Raw genomic sequence first — 20138 nt, 5'->3', positions numbered from 1 at the left:
GAAAAAAGAGATGTTTACATTTTTAACGTGTTAAATTTCAACGGAAGTGATGCATCTACAATTTGTTACAAAGAAACTATTGTTAGAAGATACATATGGTACATTAGTGTTTTTATAACAAAGAATTCGGATTTGATCCAACTGCAGAACTAAGTGCAAAATATTGGAAAATTGCCAGTATAACATATGATGTAATACAAGCACAATCAGGAGTCTCTATTGTTAAATAAACAAACGTGGCATTGGACATTCAATTTCGTTCTTTTAATTCGGAGTTTAATCGAAATTATTTTAAGCGATACAAGCTCTTCGTGTTAACGGAACGTTCCCGAGAATAACCACTCGAATCTTTTTAAATTCGTTTTGAAATTCGTGTCGTGATATCCTGAATAACGAATGTAAAAATAAAGACCAATGACGATGGGAATTTTCTTTAGAATTCCTCAATGATTCGCTTCCTACCTTGACACAATTTTCTTCCTTTCCTTTTCTTTTAAAAAGCTGAAAACTTTGTGCGAAAAGTATGGAACAACGACAGAAATGTTATAGAGTTGTATTCAGAATGTTAAAGAGGAAAGTTTCATTACACAATTACTAATTTAACACAAATTAACGTGTTTGAAATAAAGTATGAGTGAATGTTAAACGTTTATCAAGGACATACGAATCATCCCTTCCCCGTTAGATGATGAATTTTTTCATACCCTGTACATTTTTAGGCAAAGAATATCCATTCGGTCGACAGCGTTGCTTTCGATACAAAAATACCGAGCGTATTAACTCGAAACCGTGGGGAAAAGAAGGAAAGAAAGAAGTCGAAAATCGCGATAGTGGGAGGGTGAAGAAAGAGGGTGTCGGACGGTTGCAACCTTAACACGATTCTATTTCTTTCGATGCATCAGGCCGTGTGCTGAAAATGACGCAATCGAAGCGGTGACCGCGAGACTGTTCTCGTCGCGAAGACGCGACACACGTAAAATCGGTTCCGTCCTGTGTACGCCCGTTCAAAAGAAGAAGACGAAAGCCTAGGTGGGGTGAAACTATCGTGGTGGAAGTCGACGAAGAGTATCGTCGAACCGAGCAGAACCGTACGAACGTTCATCGCGACCGCACCAGCGGATCTCCTCCATCTTGGTGCATCAGTTATTCCGTTAATTTACGCGTGATCGAGCATTGTTCGACACCAGCATCTACGTAATTATCAACGAACGAGCGAATTTTCTTCGACCAAGAAGAAGACCAAGAACGAACCCCCAGAGGAAAAATGGTTTACGAGAGTGACTTTTATACGACCAGACGGCCCTATTCGAGACCTCTTGTCTCGTCCTACAGCGTCACGGTCAGTATACACCGAATTGTCAAAAGAGCGGGATGAAGTATGTCTTAATAATGTTTTGCTGAATGGTACTAACGTCGAATGAGAGCCCCGTGTGACACGGAAATACTTTAACCGAAACTACCCTCACTGTAATCTTCTTCGATCTAGAGTCAACGTTTTGATTGTTCCTAAAATTTCCGACGCTTCAACGCTTTGACTGCCATGCCACTTTCATTTCTTACTGATCTCCGTTTACTCGAACGCAAACTTTTATCTGCCAAATTGTGGCGACGTCGTTTCCATCCTTTTGTCGAAATTTCCCCCCTCGAATAGTCTTTATTATCGATCTACATTTATGAAACGATACTTTCGTTCGATTTAAACGTTCGAATTTTTCAACGAGAAATTTTTGTACGTTGGAAAAATAATATTTGCAGCGGTAGTTGCATGAGACGAAAATTAAAATGAACAGGAGTTTAGAATTAAATTGTAATTGTCGATGTTTGACAGTGGGTCGCCATTCAAGGGTTGTGATTTCGGTTTTCGTTGCAAAGTAAGCTCTCGTTATAACGCTGTGAGTTGTCAACATCGAGTTTGCTAACAAATTGTCTTCGATATCGCGACGGTTACCGTGGTTTACGATGGAGAAGCATCAGCGGTGTTACGAAAGTGTCAATATGATGCGAGTTTATGCTTTTTGATTAATAGCAAAGAATCTCTAAATAAAATGGCAGTCAAAATGTTAAATCTTCGACTAGTTTTACCATTTGAAAACTGCGAAAAAGCAAAGTTTACGTAGCAAAAACGTAGCTTACGTAGGAAATGTATTTAGAAAGTCTGCGAAATGGCGAAACATTGGCTCTTTAATGATCGATAAAACGATACTCCTTGATCATCCGCAAGATCGGTCAACGACAGCCACCATATTGACCGTCACGACACGACAGATCCGATCCAAACGAATCGTTGTCACTGTCGGTGGATCGAATTCGATGCGTTTCGCAGTCTCTACTTCCACACTGTGTTCCGACCACTACGTTACTTGTTGCTGTTTATTACCGTCACTGTTCTTATCGTTCAATTAATTTTCTCCGATCTCGGTGTCTCCCGGTATCGAAAAAAATGTTCTATTCAATTGTGTCAAATCGATTTACACGATCGTCAATAATTTCCAGTCCTACAATTTTGTTCTTTTCCTTTTGTACATCCTCTCGTAACGCGCGCACTTAACAGCAAAGGTACGACTACACGGTAACAACCTCCAGTTTACGGAATTAACGAGTACCTGGCACCAAAGTAAGCTCTTCTCACGAGTTACCCGTCGAATCGAACGGACGGTACACGTTGAATGATTTGTTTTCCAAGAACACCCTCACTGTGTGTTCCTCGACTTGTTTTTAATGTATACACCCTAAAGCAACCAGGGTGCTATCGGTTGTACTCGTTTGTGTATAATCTTTTACGGTCCAGAAATTCAATTTACCAATGGATCTAACGTATTTTGAATCGATACATAAAGTACTACATCGAATACTTTATAACGCAAACTTGGAAACGAGATACGGATATTAAAATTTTACTTTCGACAGCGTTTCATCTAAATATACGGATAAAGGAGGGTGCTTTATATAGGAAATATTTTTCTCGCGAAGGGGAGCGAGCTAAATATTTTTTTTTCGTCGCGTTGAAAGTGTCGGAGATTACGATGTTCGTTTGTGCGTTCGAATGGAGAATCGAAGAATGGAAACTGCGTAAAGAGCAATCGAAGAGCCAAAGAAGTTGGAGGAAACCTATTCATAGAGTTGCAGCCATTTTCCGGGACTCCGTCGTGTTAAACTTAGATGCCGTACGACCCAGCGAATCTTGGATCCGTGAAGAAGAAAATGTAGTATTTGGCCGACAAGTCTATATGTGGCGGAAGCCAACTTCAACGAGGAACCGTCGAAAATGTAGGTGAATGAATTAGAAATAAATCGTTTCGAGCAATGAACCGAATAACGTTGCCTATCGGATGCTTGAGCGACTGGTCGAAAAGCTAGTCCGAGGAACGTGTAGAATAACACTGTCTTTCGAACGCTTCTCTAACTTGCAACGGATAATAATCGAAATCTGGAAAATATTGATCGGGTCGTTCCCCGACGAATGTTAATTACGACTATTTTACTAGCACTCGAAATGCCATTGAATGGAACGAGCCGAATAACATTGGTGATGTTGCTAACTTCCGAAAGAAAAGCAGAAACAAGGAAACTTGGTTCGTTTATTAATCGTTTGATTAACAAGGAACACGCGAGCTTCGCAATTTGGATTCAAAGAGATGTACCATTGTTGATCGTGGATCAATGGTGCTGCTAAAAGCTGACCTAAATACTTAACCCCTCGACGATTCTAGCCATGCCCCCGACAGATCTTCGTCGAGGTCTCGAGCATTTCGAACGTTTCCAATGACGGAGGTTGACGAATCGTGGTACGAGGAAACTGTTTTGTCAGTGGTTGGAAATGTTATGAAGACATTTCTCGTGTTCCTTCGTAGAGGGGATCTCCGAGCATCGGTGTTGCGTTACTCTGCCCTAATTTAGACTCACCAAGTTACCAGCGACGTTCGCTCCCACCACGAGAGTTAAAATTCGTCACGGAAATTCATACGCGATTTCGGTTGTTCATATTTATCCCACAAACTTTCGCTGCTTATCGTTCAGAATTCTCGCTGACTCGATCGTTTATAATTACAACGACAATTACGAGCATCCAAAGAAAGCGGAATAGTCGAAGCTTCGGATATTTCGTTGTTGCGACATTGACACCCACCACTGAAATTCCTCGTAGTAATCTGTACGCGATTTTCTCTAGCTATTCTTGATATTAGCTTCGCTTTTCGAAACGAATTCGGGGTATTAACTCGCGGAGTTCTAATTAAATCTTGACGGGCATCTTGCAAGAACATGGTCGGAAAGAAAAAGGAAAGAGCAACGGAATGAACTTTTACGAAGAATTAGAAGAATCGGTACGATTTGCGGAGGTTTATCCAAGGAGAATATAAACTTGGCAGCTGGCGAATTCAAGTATCATCGATTCGAGAAAATCTCGCGAAACGAACGACTCGGAATGCGCGGAGGTGAATACGAGGACGTGGTCTTTCGTGTACATACCATTCACATTGCTTCGCTCTATTTTTGCGCGGGAATAAAAAGCATCCTATCTAATGTAACTGGCATAAAATAAGCTCGCTCGAAGAGGAGAAAGAAGATCGTGATTCAATCGCAAGACCATCCAGACCGCTACAGTTAAGAACACCCTCGCATTATGGGCCGGAATAAAATACACGGCTCGAAAATTAGACTTTACCATTGTCCTTTCACGCTTTCCTTTTTATTCAAAATATCTCTAAATTCTCAAGTCTTTAGTCATGCCTATAAATTCATCGCCGTACGTTCACGATACTCAAAGATCAAAGATACGGACATTACTTGGAATCTGGTCAATTGTCTTGGACATTTTACGCGGGAACTATTTTGAACAGTTGAAATTTTCAAATTTATCAAGAAGAAATTCCCAATTTAAGTCCAACGAAAGAATGCTACGCGTTGCGATTTAATCGCCGTCGACTCACTGTACCTTATCTTGCGTTTTTCTCAAAATTCGTTGACGTGTGCCGAGGAGCAAAGTATACCTAAAGACACGTAACGTTAGCGGTAACGCGGAAGAACGGTGTGGAAGTGAGGACACGAAAAGGAAATTGAGAAAGAGAGAAAAAGGGAGCTGGCAGTAACGAAAGAAGAAGCGATCAAGGTTTCGAGAGAGAAGTTAAAAAAAGCAAGTTGAACATTGATGAAATTTACAGAAACAGGACTACTTCCCTTGGGAGAAGGTACCGTTCGTACCTCGACCGTCTTTGGTGCCTGAACCGTTCACCGTCTGGGGCCGTAAGAGGCAAGATCCAAAGAAGGAATTTTATCAGTACGCGACCATAAAGGACAAGGAGGGTGTGGTACGCGGAAAGAATCCCTCGAAGGAAGAGCACACTCGACAATTGGTAGATGGCGGTGCCGTGTCAAAGGTCAGCTTAGACGCTGCCACCGAACTAGCGACCAAGGGTCACGTATTCGAGAGAGGAGTACTTTCCAGGCCAGCGACCACCAAAAAACACGCCGTCACCCCTCCGAGCGGTCGTACCAAAATATTAATGGCGTTACAAACGCCTTCTTGGTACCGATTCTAAGGATCTTTCGCAAACGAACAACAGATAATTTTTAAGTACGATTTTTCTGTCACGTCTACGAAGAATTATTTTGATACGCCGCTTCGTAGAATTTAGTTGCCCGTTTCGAACTTGAGCACCGACAATGGGAATTTTTCGTTAAACAGAGGTTGGGATAGTTGTTTCGCACCGCTTTTTCATTTTTCTACGCCGACTGATCGATTCGTGCGAATTTTGTCTGAATATTTTTGTTCCGAGAGAACTATCGTTTAGAACTTTATAATCGATAATCGTGAAGCTCGCAATAGCTTCATGTACGCTTTTAGCTAGTTTTCTTCGTTTACCTCGAACTTAACGTAGGCGCGTTTCTCTTTTAGCCTAGTAATTCTTTGTTTCTCCATGCGATTATAAATAGTTGACCCACGCGCGTTGGTTTATTTTTAATTACCTTTGTACGCAACACGGGCAAATAAAGTGCTTCGATTTTGAAAAGCGTGTTTACTGGATCTGTTCCCAATACGGATACGCTCGGTGTTATACGTTCTATAATAAACGTGCTTCGGCTTATTGTCTCTATAAAAAAAAGTAATAAAAATGGCTCGAGTATACGCTCGTATATTTTAACATTTTAATATTCGGTATACGCGTTTTGGGATACGATCAAAAATCGACTCGTTTCCGAAAAAGAATTATCGAGAGGAAAAGGGTTTTGAACTTTTGAGATACAAAACGAGACACCGAGATGCACTCGTGCACACGGACGGAGAATGCGAACATAAACCGAACATATACACGGTATCGGTAACGTTATCCACGCGTTTCTTGGCAAGGGTGAGTTCAGTTGCTCAACGTATCACTCCGAGTGTCCTGAATATCTCGGCAAGGAGACATTATTAATGCATACGTGTACCGCTCTGCGTTTATAATTGGCCCGCACGTTGTGTGTCTACAGATAGATCGACGTATTATTACGTATCTTATTGACCCTATTAAATTCTTCTTCCGTATCGTAACATCGTCCGTTATCGTAGTCCCTTTTAACAGTACCTTAACGCTGCCATTATTCCGTGACACACGATGTCCTCTTTTCCGGTACGTGTTGTTCCGAAACGGAGAACAGAGCCAAACAGAAGGTAAAGTTTAACGAATCACGATCGAACATCGAAATAAATCCTTTAGACTTTTCAAGATCGAGCAAAGATACTGCTTTAATTCGTACGTTCGTCCGATCAGACGCGATAAATTGTACGTACGAACGCGGAACGCAAAACGCGAAGTAACACGTTCACCGGATATCGATTTCTTCACGATCTCGAGTTCTGTTCTCCGGAAATGCCTATTCTCCATATTGTTGACCTTGTGTAACCCGACTATCTATAGACGCCTCGGCATTACGTGGTTCGTGACTATCCGGAAGTCGGGATGAGGACTGCTCAAGAGCAGTACAGCTATGCCTACACCAACACCAGCTCGTCGAGTTCCTCGTCCACGGATCCGTATAGCCGTCGTCCGCAGAGGACTAGCTACAGCGAGGAGAGCGTCGTCAAGAGGGAGAGCGGACCATACGGATCGTACTCGACCGAGAGGTCGTCCAGGACATCGAGCGGCGGCGGTCCTGGAAGCTATCACTCCTCTTACGAGTCTCACTCTTCCGGTCGTTTACCTGGTGGCACCACTTACCGCCATTTCTCCTACCGCGTCTAAATTCCTCACCCCCGATACTTTCGTTTCACCCATCTCGACCTTCTAATCGAAACCATCGGTCGGGCTGAATTGTTCGTAATGGTACTATTACCTCTTCAACGCTTCGATTACCACCGTGGAACTCGTGCTTATTCGTTTAATTGTACACAATTTTACCGAATACTTGAGAACATGTTCGATCATGGGAATGAAATTTGTCGAAAATAAAATTAATATTTGTCGGTGGTAGTCAAAGTGTTCGAGCGATACGTATTTTAGGATTTTACGTAATGTACGCCATGAGATTTACGATCCCCGAATTGGAATTGATACAATAAAGTAAAGAATGCCGAAGATAACCGTATTAACCTGTTCGATATCCTTTTTCTAAACTGTATGTATTGTATAAAACGTTGAAAAAAGAACACATAATCTTATAAAGGTTGAATTTCGTTAATGATTTTCTTTTGGTAAATATCGATTTTGGTGAAACGAATCGACTGTCTTTCGACGATGCCATCGTTGCTTTCGCGATCTTTGTGGTATCTTTGTTTCGACGATAGGATAGAATCCGTGTCTCGGTTTCTTCGTTACTACTCGAAACTCTTGCACGTATTTGTAACGTATATTATTACAAAAGTTAATTTTATAGGTGCATTTAGGCGTTTAAAGAGTAGGTTAAACCCGCTTAACATCTCGAACAATGTTCTCGTAAATTTTCATTGCCGCAAAACACGATTGTAAACGATCGAGTCTCGCTTTCCTAATTTCCTTCGATGCATCCATTGTAGAAAAAAATTTCTTTTGTAATTCTCTGTCCGTTTATGGATTATGCGTGTGGGAGTGTTTCTTTTTTGCTTACGCGTAGTTTCTTTCAGTGTGTTGCCGTAAAACATTGAAAAGAACGAATCGTGAACGATCTTTACGGTCGAAATAGAAGCAACAAACGTGTAACATCGTACCGATTTTTGTTAGAAATAAAACATGTATGTATTGAAATGTAACACGACCTTTCGTTTCTTTCTTTGTTCGTTAATTGATCTTTACCGTGTCAGTGTACGAATAATGTGTACCTAACTAACCGTAACTAACACCGGAACTCATCTCGATAGACACACAACGCGACACTTGGCCAAATTGCTTACGAAAGTCGGGTAAAAATTGGAATCTGATCGGAGGTACACAGCAGTTTTATGGCCCCTTCTTGCTTCCGTTATTTGTCGCTCTTTACCGAAAGTACCTAACCAATTCGATCGACGATAGATGTTCCATGCGTGTATAAAAGAATAAATGAAACGAATGAAAAGCGTTGAAAATTTCACCGTCTTTCGTCGAAGGTACACATTTGTTTTATAGTTTTTCCTTGTTTCCATTATCCATTTATCGGAAGTACGGGACCGATTCGATCGACGTTTCATGACGAACGTGCGAGTAAAAGAACAAAACGTGTAACTAAACGAAGAAGGAAAATGGGTATAAAAAGAGAGAGTGTCGAAAGCGACACTTTACCGTGAACATTACTAACCGGGTGTTGTTCTTCTTTCTATTTATTCTGCCTCTCACGTGACTATGCGCCCCCCGCTGCCGCTGGATTACGCCCAATATCGTCGAAAATCGATTAAACGAAACGTACAAAACTCTCGTCTCTGTAAATACAACGACCACAGTATCAACCGATCACTTTGCCCCTCTCCACGATTCTTCAGGTAAGTATTATATTTGTGCTAGCGCGAGTAGCGGCTTGCTTTCGATAGGCTTAAAGCTTCGAACTGCGACAAGTGCGACATCGTGAATTTCAATGAGACCGTGTATGTTTTTCTTTTTTCTCAAACAACTAGTTTTTTCTCAAAACTGTCAGATTTCTTCTTCTTCTGTTCGAGTAACGAATAGATCGTTTCTTTGCTTTACGCATATTTTAGAACGACGCTTTTCGGCTTTAACGGTGGAACTCCATTTATCAGAACGCGCCAAAGATGCGAAGGTTCGATAATTTTCTTTATTTAATTTAGGTTTTTCTACCCATGTAAAAATCTTCTTCTTTTAAACGTTAGCGTAATCGGCTTTCAACTTGATCAATTAGAATATTTCTCTCCTAACGAAATAAATGGAGTCCTGCTGTATCTCATTCGCTATCTTTTCTCATAGTTACTAATTGTTGAGCATGTCTCGCATTAAAATTCGCATACATCAATGATTACATCTGTTTCGGCTATTAGGCTGTTACGTATCAAACGATCGTTTGACGATACCTATAAAGTCTGACACGATTTCACGACATAAAGGTACTAGGAAGTAGCGTCAATTTGAAGCTTGCTGTTCAATAAATATTACCACATCAGCTGATGTACATATAAACGTCGTTATTAAAAAGGAAATTTGATGTTTTAGAGTGTCTGTATGTAGTAGAATCTTGTTAGACTTTATAACGATTTCGAGACCGATCATTCGATATGCAACGATCTAATATTATCCAATGAACTGTACGCATTGGATGTCGCTCATTTCCTTGATCGTTCGATGAGGCGCGCACAGATCGTATCGACACGTGGTTGTTCTCACCGTCTGTTACAAAAATCATCACCGACTACTACTATTGGCTGCTATGTGCTATTGGTCAACATTCTGAACCGATTGTCTGCTGTTATTGATAGTTGAGGCTATCGGATTCGGCGAATGGTCGAAAACAGAGAGAGAGAGAAATATTGCATGACGCTGCGAGTTTAAAAAGAGCACGCTTGTCTGAAGCTTTTTGGCAGTGACGCCACGCTGGGAACGTAACGATTTAGTCGACGAATGAGTAAAGCAGAGTTCGTGCCTTCAGTTGAGGGGCATTCCTCATATACCGTACGTGGCTCACAAAAGGCTCGTGACCGTAATCCACACACCGTACCATACCGTGTACCATGGCGGCAGCCTGATACCGATAAGAGTACACGCGCGAGTACGTCCAAGCGTCCTCGCGGCCGAGATCAACAGGATACGCAACCTGACCAGGCCTTCGACCGCTTCCTACACGGAACAATATCTCCAGTCGAAGCCTCACATCGTAAGTGCACCGAAAGCGCGAAAAGCCTCGTAATTAGCATCACGGTCATCCAGTCATCATCCATGTGTCATCGTCATCGTCATCTTCGATCGTCGCATCTCCTCTTCACGATTTCTACTCTTCAACCACATCTGGCGTCATCGACTCGCACAGCGGAATCGCGTCGTCTTTTTTACGCATTTCTTCTAATTCACAGTTGATCGAAATCGACGTTCATTGAAATCGCGAAAGAAAATTTTCATCGTAACGTTTAATAATTAGACTGTTTTTACTTCGGTCCAGTGAATGACTAGCGAATAACGAGAACATATTGTTTTTGAAATTTTTCAGTCGAATAACGAACGTATCGAAACACTAATTTCTCTCGCAAGAGAGCGTAATCCGTTGAAACGTATGCTTTACGTCTGTCTATTCGCAGTACTTCGACGACGAGGCGAAGGAAATACGAGCAAGAGTGGACTCTCTTCTACGGCGGGTACACGTGTTCGTCCCACGAGCTGTGGCAAGGTACTTCACGATATCGTTTATATCGTTCGACGATTCCACGCGATTGCTTCTTGCATTTGCAGTCGAATTGACAAATATTTGATTTTTAGCGATTTCGTGGAAGAGATAGTGCCAGAACGTATGCGTAGCGGGGATTACGTTCGTCGGTTGATATCCGGCAAGCACAACATGAAGAAAGATATGGAGCCCATCTCCTGGTACGAAGTACCCGATCGAACCAACATCGGTAATCTGGCCTGCGTCAAGTACATCGGTGGCAAGCCACAGTCTGTCAGAAAACCGTATTTCAAGGTCGCCGATTTACGTCCTTCGGATATCAAGAACGACGTCAATTTTCTGAGCTACTATAGGCAAAACCGCGAGGCGGCCGCTAACGCCTGTGAGTAGTTTGCTTACACGGACGAACCCACACCGACAAAGACTAACGCGAACACGAAAACGACCCACGAACACGCATTATTATTTCGAACGAATCTTTGCGATAGACGATACGAATTTCTTACGATTTACGATTAACGGATCGACTGTTACGAACGCGTTAACGAGTTAAATAACTTTAAGATCGAATGACAAAAATTCGTGCGCGTTAAAAGCGACTTTCAACAGGAAACACGAATTTACCGGTAAATCATAGGAAGATATAATCACGAATAATCGAACGTTCGACCGTGTCGTATTAAAGACGTAAAATATCGTATAAGTATTATTCGTCGTTATCTTTCCTCGTGTTTTACCAACGAATATAATTTTGATTAGAATTTTGGAGAAAAATAAAAGCGGCCATAGGACGCCGCGTTGTGTGTAACCCCCCTTTTTGGTTCTGGTTTTTTCTTACCTGCTCGTTTCTCTATTGTTCCACTTTTTTGGATGGGTTGCCGTTGAATTCGCACTGCCTGACGAATTTTTGTTCTGCTGTGCTGGCGATCACCTGTGTTTCTCTTATATATTTTGGTGTCTTTTTTTGTATCCTCCTTCGTTACGTAGTATCTCCTCTTTATCTTTTTTTCTTTTTTTTTTTTGATTTTTTACCTCGTTTTTTGTTCAGTAGCTGCATATCACTGTTACGTATTGTGTCTAATTCAAGTATCATTTAGCGACGAAGGTGTGAGACAGAAAGTTGATTTTTTCCACTTCTCTTCTATTGTTTCGTCCACGGATATATATACACATACATATTTTTGTATTTTTCTTTGAATCGCGTACCACGCGATGATGATGATACGACACGTAAAAAATAAGAATAAAAAGAATGGAAACGAGAGGAAGAATTGATACGAAGGCAGACTTCGAGTGTCAGGCAGAACCAGACGTCTGGGACACGTAAACGTGGATAAAAATCGCAGAAGAACCAGTTCGGATTTTTTGAACGTTTCAGGCAAAGGATGGAGAGATCGCGTTCCCGAGCTGTACGAAGATCCGACAAAAGCCAAAAAGAAGGACGAGGAAGAAAATGACGAGGCACCCGCCGAGGAGTGATCGACCGTTCGCGTCAAATAATCGTTTAATTCGAAACTCTCGATGATACAGCGTCTACTTTCGAAAACACGAATTCAAACACGATTCGCGCTTTCGATAGGAAATCTTTCGAGCTTACCTGTCAAGGATTAACTCTAGGATATCCTTCAGCGCGCGTAATTTCCTTGAAAGCTAGTCTTCGATATCGATTTCCTTACGAATAGACACTGTAATATTCGTACTGCTCTCGTTCGATTTAAAAGTTTCACAAATTTTCGTTTCGATACCGTCACGCGCGTGTCATTCTCTATCGTCAAATTTGTCCAAGTTTATCGAAAAACAAAAGTAAAAAAAAATAGAATGTGTCGAAATAAAACGATCATAAATGCTTAAAACGGATACCGTCAATTGTTTTCCTTACACGAAACTTGGAAAATTAAAGGAGCTCTCTGGTTAACGAGCGTTTTTTTCGAGGTAAGCTTATCTTGGGTGCTTAATATTCTTCTAATCATTCGATCGGCTGACATTTGGTTTCTGAAGTGGCGTTGAGTGTTGTTAAAAAAAAAAGCAAAGAGGAAACGCATTAACGTTAACGTCACGACAAGAACAACGACACACGATGAAAGCTCGGAAGATTCTGCGAGTTCGTTGTCCAAGTAATGATCCTAATGAAAAACAGTAACACGTCCGTGTTCGTCGAGGAAGCAAAAGTGATGAAAACACAATTGCTAAGTATTACCGTGTGTGTTTCTAATCGATCATCCCCTTGAACGATTCGTGACTATAATCGAAGACGATCGATCGTGTCATCGAAACGAGACGCGAACGAATGATCTGGTTCATCGTCGAATTCATCGTATTCCTAAATATCGTGCTACAAAATATCCCAGTGCAAACTTCATCGAATCCAGAAATAATTTCATCGTCGACGCTCTCTCGAGTTCGGAATTTCCTAATACGCTAATTCATTCGTCGCACACCATCGTATTTTTTAATCGACTAGTTCTTTTATTTTCTAAAGCTTTCTGTAGAGATTAACGAATGCGATTTTATTAACGTATTCGCTTCGGAGCATGAGATCTTCGAACCGTGTAAAAACGCGATTAATCATTTTTCTGGGAAAATCGGAAGCGAATAGGTTGATATATTTTCCGAATATACCTCTGGACTAATTTCATAATTACGGCTTCATTTGGCGTGCGAGTTCGTGTTCTATTTCAGACGCGACGATATAGCATCGGAGAGTATCTTGCTCGATAATTAATCGAACATTTATGTTTCATGTTTCGTTCTATAGCGTCGGACGAGCCGATGACGGAAAGAGAATTACGAAAAGGTCAGTGAAGTTTGTTTAATATTCTCAGATAACTATAACCTATGTCCATAGAATTTGTTGAATGTACGATCAAATGAAAGTACATGATCATTCGAGTCATAACATGTAATTTACAAGAAAACTGTTATACCCATTTTCACGTAGCATAATCAATTTTAGCGAGAGCGTTGCAACCAGAATTGGACGAGTCACAGTTGAGAAAAGGTACTACACCCTCTCTAAAAATTATTATGCCGATTCGTAGTACAGAGAAACGTGTGGTGGATATCGTACAATGTGTCTTGCAGCGCACAAAGCACAGAAAGAAGAGGACTCGAAGCCGGAAAAACGTCGAGGATCTAAACGGGGAAAATCTGACGATGAACGAAAACCAGATACACCGAAGAAAGAGTTGGAACCCCCTCAAGAAGCTCCGGTGGAAACTGTAGCAGAACCTGAGCCCGTGAAAGAACCCGAACCCGTGAAAGAACCGGAGCCCGTGAAAGAACCTGAACCCGTGAAAGAACCCGAACCCGTCAAAGAACCTGAACCCGCGAAAGAGTCTAAACCCGCGAAAAAATCGAAACCCGCGAAGGTATCTAAGCCAGAACCGGAACCTGTGAAGGAACCCGAACCTGAACCTGTTAAAGAACCTGAACCCGAGCCTATCAAAGAACCCGAACCTATCAAAGAACCCGAACCACAACCTGAGCCGGAACCAGAACCAACGAAAGAACCGGAACCTGAACCGGTGAAAGAACCCGAGGCAGTCGCAGAAACTGCACAAGCACCGGTACAAGAATCGCAGCCAGAGGCAGTAGAAGAATCAGTAGCTAAGACCGAGGCTACGCAAGAGAATTTAGAAGGTCAGAATAAAGAAACTGTAAGTGAAAATGAAGAAACAGGCGAAACGGAAGCAACGACCGACAATGGTACGTTATTTCGAAGGAAAAATCGGATAGCAACCGGTACGAAAGTCGTGAATATAAGTATATCGGGCGAGTATACGTGTAGTCGAATAAAAATCAATGTCAATGTCTTGGTGAACCTCTGTTATTCATCATTGTTTCTTGTTTACTGTTGCACGAAGGATAATGTTCTGTTACGTGATCTTTGTGTTCCGTTCTAAAGGAATGTTCCTAAAATTAAAGAATACACGAAAACACTTGACAAAAATACGTTTCTATAATCGACGCATCGTTTCATTTAATGTGGCAAAAAATGTTTGATTTCAGTGAAACAGGAGAAAGAGGAGGCGATAAAGAGAATAGAGAAGTATCTCGTTAAAGCCGCCGAAGAAGCTAGGTACGTAGTTCGATTGAAAGTTACACAGTGGTTCCTACATGCTTACGCGAATATTGGCACGTACCATTAATAAAATATATTACGCAACGAACAATGTTTCGAAATAATATCAACCTAGTTGTCCGTTACTCGTAGAAGCCGGGGTCATAATATCGAATATAGCCGGGTTACCCAGTGACCCACTCGAAATGCTTGCCAAAATTCTAAATCTCTAATCGTTTTCGAATAGAGCGCGAAACGATCCGAAATTTTCCACGAATAACGCGGACAAATCGCGTTCTTTCGTAGGACCGACGAAGAGAGGAAAAAGGCTGCCGAGGAAGAGAGAGTTAGGCTAGAAATGGAGGAGCGAAAGGCGTGGGAAGCTCTGCAAGCCGCGCAAGAACGAGCGCTACATCTCGACGAGATAGTCGAGCAAGAAAGGGCCGAGAGCGAGAGGCAAGCGGAAGAAGCTAAACTCGAAGCGAACCGGATTGAAACCGAAAGAATATTGGAAGAAGAAAGGTACGTATAATAACTAGATTTTTTCGTGCCACTATCGTAGCTGTTAAAGAAACATCGCCTTTTGTAAGCTTTCAAAAATGACCCTTCGTACTTTGAAAATTAGAGGTGTCAACCAAAGTTCATTGGTATTTTGTTCGAAGCGCGGTTGAATTACTACGAGAAATATTTTTTGTCCAGAAAATTAGAGGAAGCGAAAACTGAGGCCATATTGAAGGAACAGGAGAGAATGATCGTCGAAGAGCATTTGGAGAAAGTCCGTCAACAGGAAGAAAAGGAGGAAAGGTTAGCGAACGTAGCGTTCGACGATGCCGACGAAGTGAAAGAAGTCGATCATTCACGCGACGACGCGATAACCTGCGACATTACCGACCAAGACAGAGAAGAAAAACAGTACGAATTGATCACGGACGACGACACGAGGGTAAGCAAAGTTCTTCGTTTCTCACGGAGGATCGTCGATATGTTGCCGTCGACAGACTTGCACGAACGAACAATTCGGAAAACGACTAATCTATCGAGTCGATCGGAAAGTTTTCTTCTCTGATATTACTTCGACTGTCGAGTATACGATTAACTTTCTGCTTCTTTTTTCTACTAAGATCGAGGAGGAAAATGTACAGGAAGAGGAACATTTCGATATGACGGATCCTTTTGTCGAAGAACCAACAGGAGCCGAAAGTAAAGAGGAAACGGGCGGAAACGCCGTCGAGGATGCGCCAAAAATCGAGGAAGTGGTTTCCGGTGGAGAAGAAAGTTTCGAATGGGGTGACGAAGATGCTTAATGCTTCTCAATTTTTTCGTTTTTTTTTTCTAATCGTTACTTGCTATAATTATCGCGTCCTTGACTATTATCGTTGTTAATTCTGTCGTATCTCGTTAAGTCGCTCACAAGAGAAAGGTAAATATCGATGATACGGTTGAACGTCATTCAGTCTGAATCGCTTTAATCTTGCCTCGAGAACTCTTCCGACGATCCGTGTACCATCAAATTAGCCATTTACTCTATCGATATACGCGTCTTATTTATAAATCATTCATTTTTTGCTAATCACGCGTGGAAATTTCATCCGATAATTTGTGAAGATATCAAGAGGCAAAGGGTTAAATCTGTTTCTCTTCGACTTCGAGCGATCTCTGTTTAATCATTAACGCGTATTTATGTGGAAGATTTGTCGTCGATAAGAGGCAACCTGTTGATCGAGACTGAACATCGATTTTCATCGGTCTGCCAGTAAATTTGTTGAACTTTTCATTGAAAAGATCTTTAACGCGTCGATCGCAGCAACGGTTACTTTTAACTTATCTTATAAACTTGTTTCGGCAGAAACAACGAAGTATTAAATGTCACTGAAATTAATAACGATAACGATAACTGTGCGTTGCAAGTAAGCAGTTGACGCGTTAAAATAAATGTTAAGCGGATATTCCTGTCCAAACTTTATACGTGTTACGGATTTTGGAGCTTTCTTGAACAAATTTTTTATTTTACAAGAGTTTTATAGACTTCTAACAAATTAGAGAAAGGTGTAGAAGGTTTTAAGCTGCTCATTGCTGCTCGCAGTCAAATCAGCAACAAAACGTGAAAGTTTGGTATGGGATATCCTTTAATTCGCAAAATCGTGTTCTTGATTTGTTTCCTACGGCGAGACAACGCAAGCTCGAAGAATAAAAGACAGTTTATCTTTAGGAGAGGACAGGTTGCTTAGCGAATGTTCATTAGAACATTGTAGACGTTGTTGTTATTTATTCCGTGTAACTTATTCCGTTGCACATCGGTTCCATTATAAATATTTAATCGATTCTCGGGAATGCTTTATTTACTATTACGTAGCATATAATAAATAATACAAGCTATAATCGAACAAGGAAACGAACGCATAATGAATTATTCATATTACGAGGATGGCGTTGGAAATGGAAAATCGATTCTTGCCTTCTAATCACAAAATTGTAAAGCGATGTAGCGTTCTCTCGCGAATAATATAAAAAAGAAACTTGTGTTTTTTTCGTCTCTTTTGGTCAAACAGATAAAAAAAATATGCACAACGAAGACGATGCATCTTGTTACAATGTTCCTATATTCAATTCGCATTACGATCATATTTGTAGCCTGCACTGTTTATTCGCGTCATGCCTATTTTGTTTACACTTATATCAATAAATATTAACATTATATATTTTAATGGAAGCTTTTGTTCATGTACGATCACATCCGCATAAAAGTGTTTATCACGGTAAAAGATTAACGTCAATTAATATACGCGTCACGGCGGTACGATCATAAAGACGAACAATGCGATAATTTCCAGGTTCCTTTTCGCAGAAGATTATATAAAATCGCTGTCGGTGAGTTTCTGCGGAAGCTTATTATATCGTGTGCTGACTCGACTACAGTGATTTTCAACGCGTTCACTTCTTATTTTTAAAACCATCGATGGAATATTACTATTGTCCTTGTTTACTATTTCATTTGACTACTGCAATTTCAACCTTCGAAGCTTCGTTTCTATTCTTTTAACAAATGACATACACACTGGCTTATGTTATAATGCTATCATCCAATTGCAAACTAAGCCGATGTAATTTCTTTACGAACAAACCATTTCATATTGAAAAAGATCGAATGACAATTGTAATATTACCAGTATTCGATAATTTATTCGTACCTAAAGTACTAGATAATAGCAGGTTCGTGTCGTTATTGACCCGCGGCGGAAGCGATCGTATCGATAACCGAAATCGATCAACAACCAACGAAATTAAGCTGGCGATCACCGATGTGTCGGCGCTTGATTTTCAAAATAGAAATCCATAAGCGACAAGGCGAAATCGTTTGTTAAAGGCCTAGGGGATCATAATCAGGAAACCGATGATCGTCCTAAACGTCCGTCGCTCATACGTTGGCCTACCTACGCGGGAACGATGCGGCACGACGCGGTGCTATCATAATTTTCGGAAATGAGTACTAAGATTAGAGAGAATTGACGTCACCGTTGCGACAATAAAAAGAGGGATTCGCGTTCGTTTGTCCCCGGTCCGTATGCGAGGACGTCGCGCATATCACTGGCAATGAACCGTTGCGTCGAGTCGCGTCGCGTCGCATCGTGAAAGCGAACGTAAGCAGAACTATACTTGTACGCGCGCGCCTCGACGTACGTGCGCATCTGTGTAAATCACTACCAACGTCTCTCTTTACGTACGAGGATGTTGCGAGCGTGGGCTGAACGCATTATTCTTCAATTAAGATACATGAACGACAAACGCTTTGTTTCTCTAACGAACTTCCTTTCGATACAGTTGCAAAAATCTGCACTGTCCAATGAACTACCTACTTTTTCAATTATTCTCCTTCTTTTAATTGCGCAAAGAATTTTTTAAATTCTTATTTAAGAATTGCGTAATAGACAATGGCAATTGTTATATTTCTGGCCTATCACTGTGTACAACGGGCACATCGAAGCATATGAATTTGAAGTAGAACGGTCGAGTACAATTACAATGGTTAATTGTTCGTTATGCGTTACGTGACAATCGGGGTATTTGTGTTCATGACGGAGATAGAACGATTAAATTTCTCTGTTCATTGCTTCGATGCTCCCTAATAGTTAGACTCGCACGTGTCAAGCGCTAGTAACGTCGAATTACGCACGAGCGTCATCGTTTGAACTTCATTCACCGTCTGTTATCCGAATTGAAACGGTAAATTCCACAGGAAAGAAAAAGGGGGAAGGAAACCGTGTAGCGGTATCTTGAATAGGATTAAATTGAGCAGCATGAACGAAACTATTCTTAAACAACGTACGATATTGGACAAGAAGCTGCTATTATATTTAAGAACGTCTGTTAATTCGTTTCTCGTGACGCGAAATTTCGAGCGTATTCGTGCTAAACTTATCGTTTTCGATGGATTACTCTTTTGCTTAACGCTATATAGATTTAATACGTCAGTACCGCCTACGGTCTTTTGTTTTCCCATCGTTTCATTTGCTACATGGTTCTGCATACCGCTCATCGATCTTCTAAAAAATCTCTCCTCTTTACTCGATCGAATTCCGTGATGTATACCAGAAACGCTAGCGTTCCCTTCGTCTGCTAATATCTTAAATTTAATTACAAGGGGTTGGTTACTTCGTTTCATTTTATATCGCACGCTTTTTCTTTGTTCTTCGAAAACGCGAACGTTCAATTAAATTAAGCTTCGTGAAGGCGTCGACTGTCGCAGCAAAAATAAATGCACGAAGAAAGTTAGTCTTCGATTCGCAATCTTATTAGTAATATTCTCGTTTTTCTAATTATTCGATTATATCGCGTTTCAATGATATAGTAACAGTATACAGTCGAAATAGTTGGATTTAGATAAGATTTTGTTAATCGAACGATATTGGAAAATCTGTTAAATACGAGAATCCCTTTTTGACGGTTCCGGTTATCGGTGATGCTCGTGTCGATCAACGCGTTAACCGATATCGAATTGACGGCAGCTTTTTTCCTTAAACGCGACCGAGTACATACATAATGAATGAGCAATTTGTCAGGTAATAATACGTCATTGCGATCGCGAAACAACGAGGAAAGGTTAATGCGATGGAAGGTGGCGATACGTTCAGGAGCGTGCAGACATGGTCAAAAATAAACCGACTTAACCAATCGAATCGCAGGAGGTAATTGCAACGAAAGCTCAGGTAACGAATGACGAACGAAATCGTCATTGCCTTCGTCATAGTAAATCGATGACGAACCTGCTGTTTCACGCCGACTCAATAAACTCAACAGACACGAGTATTTACCGTAACGATCCTCGCTTCTT

The 20138-nt window shown here is 41.1% G+C and overlaps 2 protein-coding genes across 4 annotated transcripts; both read left to right on the top strand.

The window, feature by feature from the left end:
* The first annotated feature begins 886 nt into the window (after positions 1-886).
* Positions 887-8203, top strand: LOC143265263 (protein anoxia up-regulated). Of its 2 annotated transcripts, XM_076536413.1 has the most exons (3): positions 887-1339; positions 5160-5572; positions 6897-7024. In XM_076536413.1, exons 1-2 carry the CDS (start codon positions 1265-1267, stop codon positions 5535-5537), a joined length of 453 nt encoding a protein of 150 aa, XP_076392528.1. In that variant the 5' UTR covers positions 887-1264; the 3' UTR covers positions 5538-5572; positions 6897-7024. The 2 variants fall into 2 exon arrangements, with proteins under 2 accessions (XP_076392528.1, XP_076392530.1); XM_076536415.1 differs by lacking the exon at positions 5160-5572 and having other exon boundaries at positions 915-1339; positions 6897-8203.
* LOC100877071 (uncharacterized) lies at positions 1392-17514 on the top strand. 2 transcript variants are annotated; one of them, XM_076536406.1, is made up of 11 exons: positions 1392-3267; positions 8867-8905; positions 10664-10752; positions 10842-11131; positions 13505-13543; positions 13703-13747; positions 13831-14454; positions 14758-14827; positions 15116-15331; positions 15509-15752; positions 15931-17514. In XM_076536406.1, the coding sequence occupies exons 4-11, from the start codon at positions 10873-10875 to the stop codon at positions 16111-16113; spliced, it is 1680 nt and encodes a 559-aa protein (XP_076392521.1). In that variant the 5' UTR covers positions 1392-3267; positions 8867-8905; positions 10664-10752; positions 10842-10872; the 3' UTR covers positions 16114-17514. The 2 variants fall into 2 exon arrangements, with proteins under 2 accessions (XP_076392521.1, XP_076392522.1); XM_076536407.1 differs by lacking the exons at positions 1392-3267; positions 8867-8905; positions 10664-10752; positions 10842-11131 and adding an exon at positions 12231-12681.
* The last annotated feature ends 2624 nt before the right edge of the window (positions 17515-20138 follow it).

This window comes from Megachile rotundata, chromosome 10, assembly GCF_050947335.1.
Source record: "Megachile rotundata isolate GNS110a chromosome 10, iyMegRotu1, whole genome shotgun sequence".
Lineage (NCBI taxonomy): Eukaryota > Metazoa > Arthropoda > Insecta > Hymenoptera > Megachilidae > Megachile > Megachile rotundata.
The sequence above is the reverse complement of the archived record's forward strand: the minus strand, read 5'-3'. Positions and strand labels throughout refer to the sequence as shown.

Excerpts from the sequence above, each read along its gene's own strand:
- LOC100877071 (XM_076536406.1), top strand. The coding sequence starts at position 10,873 with ATGCGTAGCGGGGATTACGTTCGTCGGTTGATATCCGGCAAGCACAAC. Across the intron at positions 14,455-14,757 it reads GGAAGCAACGACCGACAATG|TGAAACAGGAGAAAGAGGAG; the intron begins GTACGTTATTTC and ends GTTTGATTTCAG. Across the intron at positions 15,332-15,508 it reads AGAATATTGGAAGAAGAAAG|AAAATTAGAGGAAGCGAAAA; the intron begins GTACGTATAATA and ends TTTTTTGTCCAG.
- LOC143265263 (XM_076536413.1), top strand. The coding sequence starts at position 1,265 with ATGGTTTACGAGAGTGACTTTTATACGACCAGACGGCCCTATTCGAGA. Across the intron at positions 1,340-5,159 it reads TCTCGTCCTACAGCGTCACG|AAACAGGACTACTTCCCTTG; the intron begins GTCAGTATACAC and ends TGAAATTTACAG.